The 15187-nt window shown below is 33.6% G+C and overlaps 2 protein-coding genes and 2 long non-coding RNA genes across 5 annotated transcripts; 2 read left to right on the top strand and 2 right to left on the bottom strand.

The window, feature by feature from the left end:
- LOC109348754 lies at positions 136 to 1607 on the bottom strand. Of its 2 annotated transcripts, none has more exons than XM_019589304.1 (4): positions 1468 to 1607; positions 1096 to 1312; positions 261 to 372; positions 136 to 171 (listed from the first exon to the last, which is right to left on the bottom strand). In XM_019589304.1, exons 1-3 carry the CDS (start codon positions 1590 to 1592, stop codon positions 280 to 282), a joined length of 435 nt encoding a protein of 144 aa, XP_019444849.1. In that variant the 5' UTR covers positions 1593 to 1607; the 3' UTR covers positions 136 to 171; positions 261 to 279. The 2 variants fall into 2 exon arrangements, with proteins under 2 accessions (XP_019444849.1, XP_019444848.1); XM_019589303.1 differs by having other exon boundaries at positions 1432 to 1607.
- LOC109348757 (60S ribosomal protein L8-3) lies at positions 3851 to 5582 on the bottom strand. The gene is made up of 2 exons (XM_019589305.1): positions 5096 to 5582; positions 3851 to 4354 (listed from the first exon to the last, which is right to left on the bottom strand). Exons 1-2 carry the CDS (start codon positions 5533 to 5535, stop codon positions 4009 to 4011), a joined length of 786 nt encoding a protein of 261 aa, XP_019444850.1. The 5' UTR covers positions 5536 to 5582; the 3' UTR covers positions 3851 to 4008.
- On the top strand, positions 11156 to 12188 carry LOC109348762. Its single transcript, XR_002107799.1, has 3 exons — positions 11156 to 11467; positions 11572 to 11631; positions 12026 to 12188. It is a non-coding gene; the product is annotated as an uncharacterized LOC109348762 (long non-coding RNA).
- On the top strand, positions 12691 to 14819 carry LOC109348763. Its single transcript, XR_002107800.1, has 3 exons — positions 12691 to 12778; positions 13660 to 13841; positions 14706 to 14819. It is a non-coding gene; the product is annotated as an uncharacterized LOC109348763 (long non-coding RNA).

A 15187-nucleotide genomic window follows, 5' to 3' on the forward strand; every position in this document is an offset into this window, starting at 1 on the left:
TCAATCCCGCATTCGTTCGTCCCTCTTTTGATCTTGAAGTATCCATCCTGCAATTTAGATTAGAATTAGATCATTAGCTAAGGCATATATTTGGTAACAAAAATTCAATGATGGATAATAATTCAGGAAACATACATCTTCCCAGCTTCTATTCCATTGGTTTGCAAGAAGCTGAAACAGTGAAAAGTACACAGTCAATATAAAATTCTGATGGCATGCAACAAAAATTGAAAACCAATCATCAGGAACATGTCAAATACCCAATATTCCTCCCCATCATCACTTGTTCCCCACCCAATCAGCTTTACAGCATGGCCACCAAGTGCACCACCTGTGATGGTTGTAAACTCCTGATTTGCAGTGAGCAAAATCCTGTAAAAAGGTCAAATGAGTGAAAGGTATCCTTAGTTTAAAACAAACAAAACACATAATATGCTTTCAAATATTCTACACTCAAAGAACACAGTTCTATAAAACTGCAATCATTATGTTTGAGGTCTAAAAGGAAAATGTTTGTCTTACACCCCAAAACAATATACTCAACTCTTCATACTTTTAAATAAGTGATTCCAATGACTCAAAGTATGCTAAAGTTGCTTAAATGTTGGTTGGTGAGTTTTAATTATGTTCTCAACGGTTCTAATACATAGCAATTCAGTTGTTGTTATAGTCGTACTCAATTAAATGACTTCTTAATGAAAATTGAAATCAACATCTACTTTTGGTACTGAGTATATTATGCCAAAAGAATGCAACATGGTACTTCATCCTAAATAATTTTATATAGTTAAACAGAATAAAATGCCTTAAATGGCCAGAGTCACAACTTGGTCAGAGCCTCCAAGGATTGAACTTTCTACTCAATTTACCCACTAATTCTCCTGCTATACTGTAAAAAATTAACAGAGATCTCTCACTCCTCTCAATATCTATCCACGACTTCTTTTTTATAAGATGGATTGACATAAAATCACAACTTGTCTCCAAAACATTATTGTATGACAATACAAGTTCAACAGGATGTATATGAGATCAAATTTTGATCTCCGAGGTTGTTGAAATTTGAATAACATAAGTGAGGGAGCTTTTGTTTACCTCATAAACAGAGAATGCAACTTCAACGGGCCCATTCTTATAAACTTCTGCCATAATATCATAGAGACTAGATTTGACCTTGTATGCCCGCACACTATAGTGCTTTGATTTCTTCCAAAGCTGGTTCCCACTCACATTTTTTAACACACTTGGGAGTTGGATATGACGGCTTACAACCAGGGTGAGCACACCCAATTTGATCGAAGTATGGGTCACTCTGCCACATGTAAAAAAAACGATCATAAATGAAAAAAAGGACATAGGTATAAGTTGCAAAAAATGTTTTCAGCAAAACATTGGCATTAATTGAAGGGGAGATCTTAATGAAGAAGTGACCTTTTCCTTTCTTCAACAATTAATACAAGCAGTGACCTTTTCCTTTCTTCAACAATAGACACTTTCCAAGTCTGTGATGCAATGAACAAGTTGCTTGTTGCCAAGCCATACAATATGTCAGAGACTGAAAGGAACAACCAAGCCTTCCCTGCATGATTCATATTAAAGGGTCATGCATGACTTGCCCTCACCTATATGTTCTCACTGGTTTGTTAGTCAAAGTAGGAAAACACTCTTGGATAATGGTTCATCAAGATCAAACATTCTTGAATAATCAAGATTCAGATTGAAAACACTCTTGGATTCTTGAATACTTTTAGGGTTTTGGATCAGTGTTTATAAGCTCAAGAAAGACATATTTTCCTCAGATCAAACATACAGTGATTCAAAGATTGAAAATAATATGTTTTAGAAATGTTACCTTGGAGGATTCATTCTAATGACAAACTTCTTGAATTCATCATCCATTGTCTGGATTATGGGGTGTGAGTTTGTGTGTTGTGTTACTATTTTTTAATTTGATTCGAGTGTCTGATTTGTTGCACTTTCCTTGTAACTTTGGGAACTGAGATTGTGTATTGAACATGTTCTTTTATAAAGAATTAGTTATCAACATACTTTTAGGGTTTTGGGACAATGTTTGTAAGCTGAAGAAATACACATTTCCTTAAATCAAATAAACAGAGATTCAAAGAATGAAAATCAATAGAGATATGGCAATGACAAAGAAAATCAAATACTATCTCTATTCAACCATTGTTTCAGACATTGCAGAAAATATCATTACCATAAATGAAAGAAATTATCACTTTTGGAACCAGCTTATGAAAGACGATAGTTTAGACCAGAATGGGGACAGAGATCGAAATCTACGAATCATTGCAAAGTCTAATGAGCATGTTCAATTACAGAAAACGGGAGAGTTGTATTTATAGAGGAAAAGAGCAACGTTCAGACGTAAAGGTCACGCAATATTGGGCCTCTATTAAATGGGTCTCTTTTAAATGGGCCTCAAGTGAGGGTTTATTAGGCCATTTACTTTTCACTTCTTTTTTTAAATTCACGTTATTGAGTATTAATTCTTACCCACATTATTAATTGTTAATTGTTATTATCTAATCCAATGCTAAATCCTATCAAGTAATACATTAAGACCGAGTTTTACTGGAATTACATAAATCATTTCTTACTTTTTTTACACATACGCAAACCTCTATACATGAAATAAGTGTAATATTTTAAACAAAAAATGTGATAAATATAATTTAGTTAAACAAAATATGGTATATTGGGGAGACAAATCCAAATAATATATGAGTCAATACTTTATTATTATTTTTTATTCATTCCGATATAGTATAAAAGCGATTTAAACAATATCTATTTAAAATTGTTGATGCATGTAATAATAAAAAATAATAAAGATACATTGTTTTATATATGGTTTGACTTATCTCCATAATATAACATGTTTTGTTTAACTTAATTATATTATTACATTTTTTGTTTAAAATATTACACTTAATATATATGACCACACTAATAAAAGAGAAAAGATATATATGACCGCACTAGGATCATAAAATATATATGACCGCACAGGTTTAAACAAGAGAGTGATGGTAAAGACTAGCAGCATAATCCACCTATAGTGGTAAGCAAGGACATTATCATGGGTTGACACCAAGGTAGTCAAAATCGCGATCTTACTCGTGAGATCGTCTGATCTTACAATCTTCAACACCCAACCCGTGCTCGATCTCAGTTCTGGACACGACTCCATGAGGTCGTGTGAGATCTAGCACACAGCAACCATGGTATGTTTCAAATGAAGGGAGGAAGAAAAACGGCTGAAAGGAGGAAGAAGAAAAACGGCTGAATGAAAAAGTTAGGAAACCCTAGGGAAAAAATAAGGATTGGGTTGTATGGGCCTTTTTTACAATTAGATTTATTCTTTAAAATATGGGCTTTTTTACAATCAAATTTATTCTTTAAAATATGGGTTATTTTACTAATTTATCATATTTAATTAGCATATCAAAAAAAAAATAAGGATTGGATTGTAATACGAGTTTTTTTTTTCAATCTTATTTTTTTCTTTAAAAATTTGGTTCTTTTACTAATTTATTCTATTTAGCTAGCTTATCAAAAAAATAAGGATTGGGGTATAATATGAGAATTTTTACTAGCTTAATCTTATTCTTTTAAAAGATTGATTTATTTAATAAATGTATATATTAATAAGTAGAATCTTACGAGTCGTATTGCGATCCTACGTTTACAACCTTTGACTCCACTCCCGATCTTATGTAAAATTTCGATTTGAACTAACTTGGTTGACACATACGAAAATAATAAACCAAATTTAAAAATTCCAACTAGTTGAAAGAAACATGAGAAAAACTGCAGGACTGAATAATTTCTTAAACAAATATAAAAGATGTCTATTGAAAGCTTGATATTTATGGGACAAAAGGTTCTCAAAACAGTACACAAACAATTTAACATAACTAGAATGGCAGCAAAATTTGAAAACTTGCAATGAGATAAAATCCAAATATCATCCTAGCAATCTTTTTAAGTAGTCTTATCAGCTTTGGAGGCAGCAGAAGCAGCTTGTCCCCTAAGACGACCAGTACGCTTGGCAGCAATGAGACCAACCTTCTGGCCGGGAGGAGCATCACGTCGAACGGTACTTGCATGACCAATATGCTGGTGGTTACCTCCTCCATGAGGATGCTCAACTGGATTCATAGCCACACCACGAACCTTAGGCCAGCAGTTTCTCTTGACCCTGAACTTGTGGTAAGCATTACCAGCCTTAAGAAGTGGCTTCTCAGTTCTGCCTCCACCTGCAACTTGTCCAATCATGGCCCTACACGCACTTGGAACAATTTTCTTCGAACCAGAAGGAAGCTTGATCCTGTAAATAAGTCACATACACAGTCATAACCAACAAAATTTTGGAAACAGTATGGACAAGTCAAATTTTCGAAAAGTCGACACACAGTAGAGTGATTTCCAATTCACCAAGTACTTTGAACAGTTCACCCTTTAATCTCTAAAATCAACACTAGTATGGATGAGGAAAATATGATTCACATTTATGAACTTCACTTGGATCATTAGAAACAATCTACTCTAGGAGTTAAATGTGAAACAGTAGTGCTACAAATAAACACCAATGTAGTTTCCCGTTATTAAAACAATTACTTGTATAGCAAATAACACTTGCTTGAAACAAAAGTGGTGGACGAACCAAAAACCTTACCAGGCTATCTATAGCACAAATTATAAGCAAGTGAACCAAGGACACTAAATAAATACACATCAGGTAATAAAAATAATACTTGTACAGCCAATAAATTATCAAAACACAAAACAACAATTAACATCAAGGACAATTAACATTGCTTCAAAAAGTTATTTTAACTCTGATAAATAAAAGACTATACACAAATATTTAGCTAAAGCAAGAGTTTCCGTAACACAATACAAATTTGCAATAAAATAAAAAAATTATAAACTTACATAATAGTTGAGAAACATACAAATCGGTCCTCGGTAGAATAAACAAATATAAGTGATATTACTTTAAATTATTCCAAATGAGAAACATATAATAATAACAAATTAATATATGAAATCGAAATTAGAGAGATACCTAGATGTATCATTATCAGGGTTGTGACTGATAACAATAGCATAATCACCAGAGCACCTAGCAAAGACACCGCGATCTCCAACGTGATGTTCAACGTTGCAAATAACAGCTCCTTCAGGAATAGATCTGAGTGGCAAAACATTTCCAACAACAAGTGTTGCTTTCTTACCACAATACAGGAACTGACCAGTGTACAAACCCTCGGCGGCGACGAAGAGTTCTTGCTGCTTCTTGTATCGGAAGGGGTGGCGGAATGTGACCTTAGCGAGAGGGGCACCGCGACCTGGGTCGTGGATGATGTCGGTTACAACACCTTTCAGGTAACCGTTTCGCTCACCGAAGTCGAGACTGCGGAACCGTGCGGGACCCTTGCGGTGGTGGGTGTGGGACTTGAAGACGGAACCCGCACCCTTACGTTGTGCTCTGATTACTCGTCCCATCTTCAACGATTGCGACTCGGTTAAGCTGCGATGCAAAAATCAGGGTTACGTTATATATAGTTCGCGCGGCACTGTTCTGTTCTTAACCTAATTGGCCCGCTTGGAATGGGCCTGGTAAGCCCAATTGTTGTTGGATTGAGATTAAACAAAAAATCTATATAAAAGACTGAAAGATTATTACGTGCTGTGGTGTAATAATATCCATATGGCAAAGTCTATGCATTCACTTAGAGAGGACAAAACGGATATTGTCACGCCCACATATTTTTGCGGGTAAGACATATAATTTTTGTCCATCGTTCATTTTGTCCGTCAAGTTTGTGGACATTTCCGTAAGGTATGTGAGCGTCTCATATACATAATTTAAGGAAAAAATAAGAAAATTTTAAATAAATTATGATATTATATGATTTTTAATCCCTAAAAAAATTGTAAGATAATGTGATTAGTTAAACTTCATATAAATATCTAAAATTTTGTTAATTTTTATCTTCAACTTTTTTATTTAATTTAATTTCATTTATTATATGATTTTTTTTAATTATTCAACAACGCCTGTAGACCACTCGCAAGCCTGTTAGACCGTTTTAAAACGGGTAGAGCATTGAATTTTGTCCGTTAACCAATGCGGGCATGCCTGCGCCCACTTAAATTTTTGCGGGCATTTGCGAGCACGGGCTAAACGGGCCAGATAACCCGTTTTGTCATCTCTACATTCACTATATACATTTATACACATAATTCCATCATTTATTATACATTTGTATCTTTTTAAAAGTCAACAATAATTAAATATTAATAATAAGTTATATAATAACAGTGTATAAAACTCATATGTTGTTATTGTATACATTTTATCTCTAATATCAAACATAAAACAATAGCATAAAATATATGTAAATATTTATATATTATCAGTACATCATCCACTATTCATTTATATAAATATTTCTATTTTGAGTGTGCATATCTTTTTCACAATATAAAAATAAAATGAACGGAAGCATCATTTCCATTTTCTAGTGAATTTTATGAAACACAGTCTTTTATTTACTACAACAAGAAAGGATAATTCTTCTACTTCTTTTGTTTTATATTCTACCAATATTTCATACTTAATTATAATTATAATTAAAATGTAAGCGTTAAAAATGTAGAACACCAAAATGAAATAGATGGAGAGGATACAATTCATAACAATCTTGATTTGCAATTACAAAAGGTTTAAAATTTAAAATATATATCATTTTAACTCAAATGAGCTAGTAGAGTAGAATTATACCTTTCATTTTTATATGTATAGTTTGAAAGAACCTAGAGTTAGATAATAACAATTAATAGTAAGGATAAAATAATAATTAATAATATGGATTTAAAACAAATGTGAATCGTAAAGGCCCATTATGACCCTTCATCCGAGGCCCATTTTAGAGAGGCCCATTTTAAAGAGGCCCACTATTGCGTGACTTTTACGTTACAACGTTTCTCTTTTCTCTTTATAAAGACTGGTTTGTTGTTTCCTCAATAGACATTGCAAAGGTTCCGTTGAAACTATTATGCGATAGCGAAAGAAAGATACGAGATAATTTCATTTCTCTGTCTTTGAGTTCGTTTCATCTGTTTACAATTGATGAAACTCTCGTCTTTCTTATACTGTTAAACAAAATCAGTTCAAACTATGATGATATTCGTAAGTTCTTTCTTTATAATTGATCATTTTTGCAATTCCTGAAACAATGGTTGAATATCTCTCTTGATTTTCAATATCGTTTTTTATTGCAAATCTTGAATCACTGATTGGATGGAGATATTGAAGGGAAAACTGTATTTCTTGAGCTTACGAACACTCTCCTAAAACCCTAAAAGTATGTTGTGGCAACAAACTCTTTCATTCCTAATCTCAATCTTGATTATTCAAGAATGCTTTATCTCAATGAACCGAAAATGTATTTGGCAAAAATTGGACAATGCTTGCAAGATGAATTGTAATAATATGAATTATGAAATCCAAATGAGACCCTAATTAGTTGGATGGCTATATACGAAATTGCAATATGAATTATGAACTCTTTATTCGTATTGTAATATCAGGATGCTGGATAAAAAAGATTGTTCCTTTGGCTTCTTAAATTCAATTGCAATATGAGTGATATTCATATTGTAAATTGGGATGGTATGCTTCGACCATGAAGTCCCTAATTAGGTCATGATGATATTCGCTGTGTGAAAGCAGATAATGTGGATTTTGCCTGGATGTCCCTAATGGAATAAGTTAAGATATTGTGATTGCCAAGTGCAATTATTATAATATGAATCGGATGGTATGCCCGACTCTAGTTGCCTTTAAATTCAAATGTGAATATGATCCTAGTTTGTTTGGCTGGCCCATATACTTGCAAATGAATTCTCTTTGTAAAATCAGGATGATATGCTCAAGGTTGTATAAGCATAAATGCGAAGTGGATGGTATGTGTTGTCCTCTAGCTGCAATGGTATGTCCGAGACTTGATAAGCCTAATTGAAATGACTATGATTTCTGTATTCATATTTCGTAATCTTTATATTGGATGATGAGTTTGCGTTTGATAAACTAATTTCTAATTATGAAGTTTTTATTCATAAAGTAAAATTTGCATGTTATGTTTGACCCTTCATGTCTTTATCACCCCATACTACTTGGATGTATCTCTTATATTTCTTAAGCTTGGCTAAGTGGTTTTTCACATGTTCAATGAGGCAATGAAGTTGTTATTTTTCACTTGATAAGTATACCAATTGAACTCAGATTTATTATGGCCATTGAATGGTCTTAGGGTCATATCTTGCTGATCCTTCTGTGATCCCTCACAGGATGTGAGGCAACTTTCTAAGGAGTAATCAGTTGGTTGGTTAGTTTGTTTATCATGAGGGTTAAATCCTTGTAATTCCTTCATTTCTGAAAATACTTTGGACACAAGCTCAGAAAGGTGTACTTTAGCAGCTTCAAGTCATGCTATTTCCAAACTCTGTCTGCCAAGTGTTTCTTGAGCTTTCTCTAGCACTGCTTGCAGGTGTTTTCCTTGAGACTCTTTGTGGAGCTGCAAGTGTCTTTATACCTGGACCAATAATGTTTTGTGTACATCAAATATGATAGAAGAAGTGGGACATCTGATTTTATCCCACAGAAACAAATGCCCCATCTTATGTAAAATAGGGGGTGTATAAAAAATATGTATGAGAAGTTTGAGATTGATTAGATTACAAGAAAGCTTTAGAGTTTTCAGTTGTTTGCATAAGTGGTTTAATTGATGGGATAATAAAATGCATGCATGGTAAGTTGATAATAAAATATGTTTGCATAACTTACGTTGTTCATTTAGCCTTCTCTGCACCTCTATCTGCATCTGAAGTGCCTCACTTATGTGCAAGTCTCTGGCAAGAGTGAAATTAATGTTAATATAAGACCTTAAGCGATAGAATGTTCATACTGAAGAAGCATGTGAAATTTCTTACTTGTTAGCCTTAGGTGCAAGGTCTAGATTGTTGATATGAGTTCCATTGTTCTCCAAGTGTCTTTCTCCTGTTTCTGCACGTGGATTTGTGGTTAGTATAATAAACTTGTTGTTAAACAAAACTTTTGGTGGTTCTGTTCATAAATTATATTAGCCATTTATAGTGAGAGTTTGTTCTCTTACTGATTTTGTGTGTCACATTGTTGCTTTGTCCATGCATATTCTTGCTCAATGTATACTTCTGGAGTTGAAAAGGAGATGTTCAGTAATTGCACCAAACAAGTTAAGTTATAATGGGTTCTCCATAGCTTTGTGCACAATATATATGATTCATTTTGCTTGACACAATAACATAGCAGCTTTATACCATCAGGATCAGCCAAGAAAACTTAGCAGCTATATGCTATATAATTTAGCAAAAGCATATTATACACAGGGCCTGTAAACTTGAAGACAAGTGATTTCATGATTCATATGAAGTAGTTTTTTGGAATATAATCCAATATGTAGAAGGAAGATAAAGATCATGTTTTGTACATAGCTTTCTTAATGTGAAACATCCTTCTGATTCATATGGTATGAGAGTCTTAGACTGAAACATTCACACTATGAAATTGGATGGTAAGTAAAGTCAGGATGATATGCTTATGGTTGTATAAGCGTAAATGCGAAGTGGATGGTACGTGTTGTCCCTAACTGCAATGGTACGTCGGAGACTTGATAAGCCTAATTGAAATGACTATGACTTCTATATTCATATTTCGTAATCTTTATATTGGATGACGTGTTTGCGTGTGATAAACTAATTTCTAACTATGAAGTTTTTATTCATAAACTAAAATTTGTATGGCATGTTTGACCCTTGATGCCTTTATCACACCATACTACCTGGATGTGTTTCTATATTTCTTAAGCTCAACTATGTAGTTTTTTAATGCCTTGCCTTGGCAAATGGGGTAATAAATTTGCCACATGGGGTAATGGCAGTTAGTAGTATGCCACCCGCTTTTCCTTGTTATGTCAGTAACAGAACAGAGAATTACAATGACATTCTCTTGGAGGTTAAACTTCTTTCTTTTTGTATCCTAACACCTACTGCCCCTTTGGGTTTCATTTAGAAATGCAAATTTTGTAAATTGAGCTTCTAGTTTTATTCAGTTATTTATAAATATACATTGTTATCAATTAAAGTATATAACATGGGTACAGAATATGGTGAGACTATGACCACTGTTTTCCAGCATTGTTTGGATGATGATTTTGAAACTGCATCATTGAGAATATGAAGGGGTGTATGATCCATTTGAGTGGCCTAGTAGTATAGTTATTGACAAGTATGTTGAGCTTGGTGCTGGACCTGGTTTGGTTGCTGCATAACTTTGGTGCCCATGTCACTCTTACCAACGACTCTGAAGTTTAGAGGTATTGGATACCAACCGTCTTGTTTTTATTTGATTATAAAGGCTTTTAATTAATCAATTTCTTTTTTATTTGATTATAAAGGCTTTTAATTAACCAAATTCTTTTAAATCTAGTGCTTTCTGGGTTTGTCAATGTGTACATTGTTAAATTGTAAGGATTTGGATCCTGAAATAGTTTTGATGAATGGCAGCCTTTTGTTTTGGACCTTCTGTTCTGGGTTTGTCAATGTGTACATTGTTAACTGTTTCAACTATTTCTTGATTTTACCAAGCATGTGGTAAAGATGTGCCTTCTCATTTTACAATTGATTGTGTTCATGAAATTATAGTATTGTAGTAGAACTGTGTCTGTTGCATGGATTTTATGGAAGGTGATGATTAAGCACAAATGCATAACAACATCTGCTTATATGCATACATGATCTTTTGAGGTTCAGAGGTTCTATGTGCCTTCTATTTTTTGGTGATAGGTTTGACATTGGAGTTTAGCATTCATCTATATTTTTACGATTAACAGTTGTTCTTGGGGCTGATAGTGATTCCAATGGTGAGAAAATATGTTAATTATCTGTCATCCTTTGACCTTCCTCTATGGACTGAATTAATTAATTGATTTTGTATTTTAGTTAGCCTTTAATGATAACCTCTTTGCCACTGGCTTTTCTTCTCCGAAATTCTCCTGGGTTGATTTTTATAACTTCATACCATAGTTGCAGGTACTTTTCATCCTTTGTCGAGTTATTGATGGGAAAGTGGGGCTTAAAGTGTCTCAAGCTTCTTGATGGGTTTTCTTTCGTGCCACCATACAAGGCTTTCACTGCTAAGTGGCAACATTTGGCAGAGATAGTTGTTATTTGAACAGAAAATGAAAATGCTGTTGAGGTACCTCAAAGTGTTAGGATAAAATTTGTGTGCTTTTTTTTCCGGGTGATGCCAGCTGCTTTTATCAATGTTCTTCTTATTGCTTTCAGAAAATTCCATCTCATGTTTAGATGAAGCATTGGAGTATAAAAAGATCAGGTCAAACCTGCATTTGAATGTATCTGTAATTAATTGAATATATTTCTTTGTTACTAACCTGCAATACTTTGCATTTCTTATGGTCCAATTATAAATGAACTCAGCTGAATTATGGCAATGTATGGTACAATGCTGTTATCCCATAGAAGTACAATGTAAGAAAGGTAATATGTGGTTTACAACTAAGATGTTCATTATTTACAAACTGATGTTATTAAACCCAGAAAGAATGTGTAGTAATAGTCCCCTTCTATAATGTGTGGTAACAAAACCTATTATTTAAAGTAAAAAAAAAGGAGACCTATTACTTTGACTAATACAAGAGTATGTATCTCAAGATATGCTTAAAAATGGCTAAAATCAGAAAAGAAACCATCATAATCTTAGAAGCAGCTTTAATCTGAAATGAATGATTAAAGCTTATGATATGCATCAGAGGTCTGCTCAGATTATGTCCACATTTTACTCACAAGTTTATGTTTTGAGCCTTTTAGGATGTTCATTACTTTGCTTGTATTCTAACCGATATTAATGACCCTTTCTTTCATGCCAATTCAGGTGATCTTTGCTGATGGAACCTTCATTGATGGGAGTACTAGTGAGCTTTCATGTGATGGACCTCTTAGAGAACCATTTGCTTATTCTGTCAGGTAGGTTCATTTATATCCTATAATACTACCTATGATTTTCCCTTATTGTTTATGGTTGATTTCTGAAGACTACTACAGTTTTGGTTATTTTTCTTTATTTAAAGTTTCAATTTGGTCCTTTATTTAATAAAGGGAATCTTATGGTTGTTTTCCAAAATTTCATTTGACACAATAAAACAGTAAATTGCTAGTCTTCAAATTTTACTAAAAGGGTACAGTTGAAACAACTTTAAAAGTTAAAGAACCAAATCAGGCCCCATATTAAATAAAAGACCAAATGCAAACAGGTACTCATTTTAAAAATGGCAGAGGTAGTTTAAGTTCATGTGGTAGTTCAATTTCTTCTATACCAAATTAAGTTGTTGGAAAATTGAAGAAAGAAGCATACGTCAGACAGTGTTTGTTTGTTTTTTTACAAAAGATAGATATTCTACAAGCACAATCTGCAGGTGGTATCTCAAAATGCTTTATTCACCATCCACAGAGCCAAACATTGAATGGTTTTCTCGCTTCTTGTAGGGAATTCCTTTTATATAACTATTTCATGCCAATTCAGGTGATCTTTGCTTTTTCACATGCTGATGCTGAAGAAAGATGGGAACCGAGCAACAAATGTGAATATGTGAATCATGCTAGAGAGAAAGGCGGACGACATGAAGAGGTAATGGCTTCTTCTTTCATATGTGACCTTAGTAGTTAACTTGTCAATATTTCCTTCCTGGATAGAAAGTGTTGTTTTCATTTCAATTTGTTGTCCTTTTCTTTCTTTAGAACTTTTGCTTTATTTTCTGTGGCTAAGGTAATCAAATTTTGATATCTGTTAATCAAGGAAAGAACGAGATTAACAGATATGTTCAGGGACCCCATTTGATGGATATTGAGGGTCCATTCGCATGTGCACCGAATGGACAAGGCCACATTGAGATTAAGCATGCGTTTGTAAGAGGTCTATGCTATAATTGTGCTCAATTATGGACTGTAAGTACTGCTGAGTACATATATTATTAGAATAACTAGCTTTTAACTATACATTAAAAGTTAGTTAGAGGATCGAAGTCACAAGTCATTGTAAAAGTTTTTTTCTTTAGATAAATTAGTTTGTAGGTTCTAGTTTAGAACTTACAAATTGACTCTCTAACTTCAAATCATTTATAATTGAGTTTGGGAATAGGGTTAAGGTTCAATTAAAAGAGTGATCATCTTAAGGTTGAAATCCATTTACTCTACCAGCAAACAAAGGCAATTTGCATGGATAAAACTTAAGAATAACCTTCTCAAGTGAGATTTAATAAGGATGAATAAAACTTGAGAAACTCTCTCAAGTGAGAAAATTTGCTATTCTTTCTTATTGTTCTAATCCAATATTTTGTAAACCTCCTTAACCTTATTTTAAGAGATTAAAAATGGTAGCCCAATACACGTGACTCAAGTTTGGGTAGCTAGATGTACAAAGTCTCACTCTCACAAGCAATGATTCTGGCTACTCCTTCAATCGCGTGTGCTATTTGCAATGATTGATGAAACTCCCTTCTATTGAGACAGAGAGAGAGAGATTCTAGATGACCCCCTGCATTGTATCCGAAAGGGAGATGGAGCATGATTAATCAGGAGATGCATAGTGAGGGCAGTGACTTGGCCAGAACCTTATCTACATTGTAAATCTCAATCCTAATAAACTCTTGCTGTTTTGGGATGGTGCAACAGCTTGTCAAATACAACTTTTGGTACGTCATTTTTTATCTTCAATAGTGTACTTACAGGAATCTTAGCAGCTTTTCGTTTACTTCACATTTTGATCCTAACACCTGCAATTGATCAAACTTCACCCTGGCGAGTTCTGACAAAAAAAACTTGAATATTTGAAACAGTTTATGTTGGGTTTAACCACTAGTTTTTCAAGCTTCATTTGTCTAGCAAGCAAATTAATGGAAGATAAAGCAAAGTGGTTTGAAAAACTTGAACGGGGAAATGAGTAATAGTAATAGTAATACTAATACCCCGTGAATAGCATTGCTTCATTAATGAATAGTGATACAAATAATGACATTGCCAGGGAAATCTGCTTTTACATCAATCCATCCCATACTATATAGTATATACAAATAATGTTGTGTTTAACCACTAGTTTTTCAAGCTTCATTTGTCTAGCAAGCAAATTAATGGAAGATAAAGCAAAGTGGTTTGAAAAACTTGAACGGGGAAATGAGTAATAGTAATAGTAATAGTAATACTAATACCCCGTGAATAGCATTGCTTCATTAATGAATAGTGATACAAATAATGACATTGCCAGGGAAATCTGCTTTTACATCAATCCATCCCATACTATATAGTATATACAATTGCAATAAAACCAAACATAAAATGTTCATAGTAGTAGTCAGAACCTTCACTTGACAAGTGAAATATATATGTTGGTAATCCTTCACTACTCAAATGCCTATTGCTCCCATCTTATCTTATCATGGAGATTAGGGACTGTAAAACAATTTCATTACAGGGAAGGGTAAGGACCATCATAATCTCATAAGCAGCTTTAATCTGAAATGAATTAGGTGGATCATTAGATGGGTTTGATGTTGCTTCAGGATTCACAGCCAGAGCAGGAGAAACAGCAGGAGAGTGAGACATTCTATTGGAGGTTAAACTTCTTTCTTTTTGTAAATTGAGTTTCTAGTTTTATTCAGTTATTTATAAATATAAGCTTCATGAAAATGGTTTTGAAGACTATATTTATAGAAGGTTACTTCAACAATTGGTGATACATGTGATGGAGTGACATGAATCATTATTATTGTATATATGCCTGTACATATTTCTGGATGGCTTATCTCACTAACTCCTATCTAACTCTATGCCTAGCCACTAAGTCAATTAAGTTCATCTTAAAAATTAGGATATCTTGTGTAGCACTTGTTTTTTTGTACATTGCAAAGAATAGACAAATTAAGCTAGTATAAAGGGGAAAGGTCCATCTGTAATCTTTGGACTGCTCCTCTGGGAACAGTGTCCCATTTCCTTGATCTATCTTGACTGTCAAACATATTTCCGTCTATGTAACCCAATTCGA

Source organism: Lupinus angustifolius, chromosome LG06 (assembly GCF_001865875.1).
Source record: "Lupinus angustifolius cultivar Tanjil chromosome LG06, LupAngTanjil_v1.0, whole genome shotgun sequence".
Taxonomy (NCBI): Eukaryota; Viridiplantae; Streptophyta; class Magnoliopsida; order Fabales; family Fabaceae; genus Lupinus; species Lupinus angustifolius.

Coding starts and splice junctions, on each gene's coding strand:
- LOC109348754 (XM_019589303.1), bottom strand. CDS start 1,592: ATGAATCATGCAGGGAAGGCTTGGTTGTTCCTTTCAGTCTCTGACATA. Junction 1,313..1,431: donor ATTGTTGAAGAAAGGAAAAG/GTCACTTCTTCA, acceptor TACATGTGGCAG/AGTGACCCATACTTCGATCA. Junction 373..1,095: donor TTGCATTCTCTGTTTATGAG/GTAAACAAAAGC, acceptor ACCTTTTTACAG/GATTTTGCTCACTGCAAATC.
- LOC109348757 (XM_019589305.1), bottom strand. CDS start 5,535: ATGGGACGAGTAATCAGAGCACAACGTAAGGGTGCGGGTTCCGTCTTC. Junction 4,355..5,095: donor CCTGATAATGATACATCTAG/GTATCTCTCTAA, acceptor ACTTATTTACAG/GATCAAGCTTCCTTCTGGTT.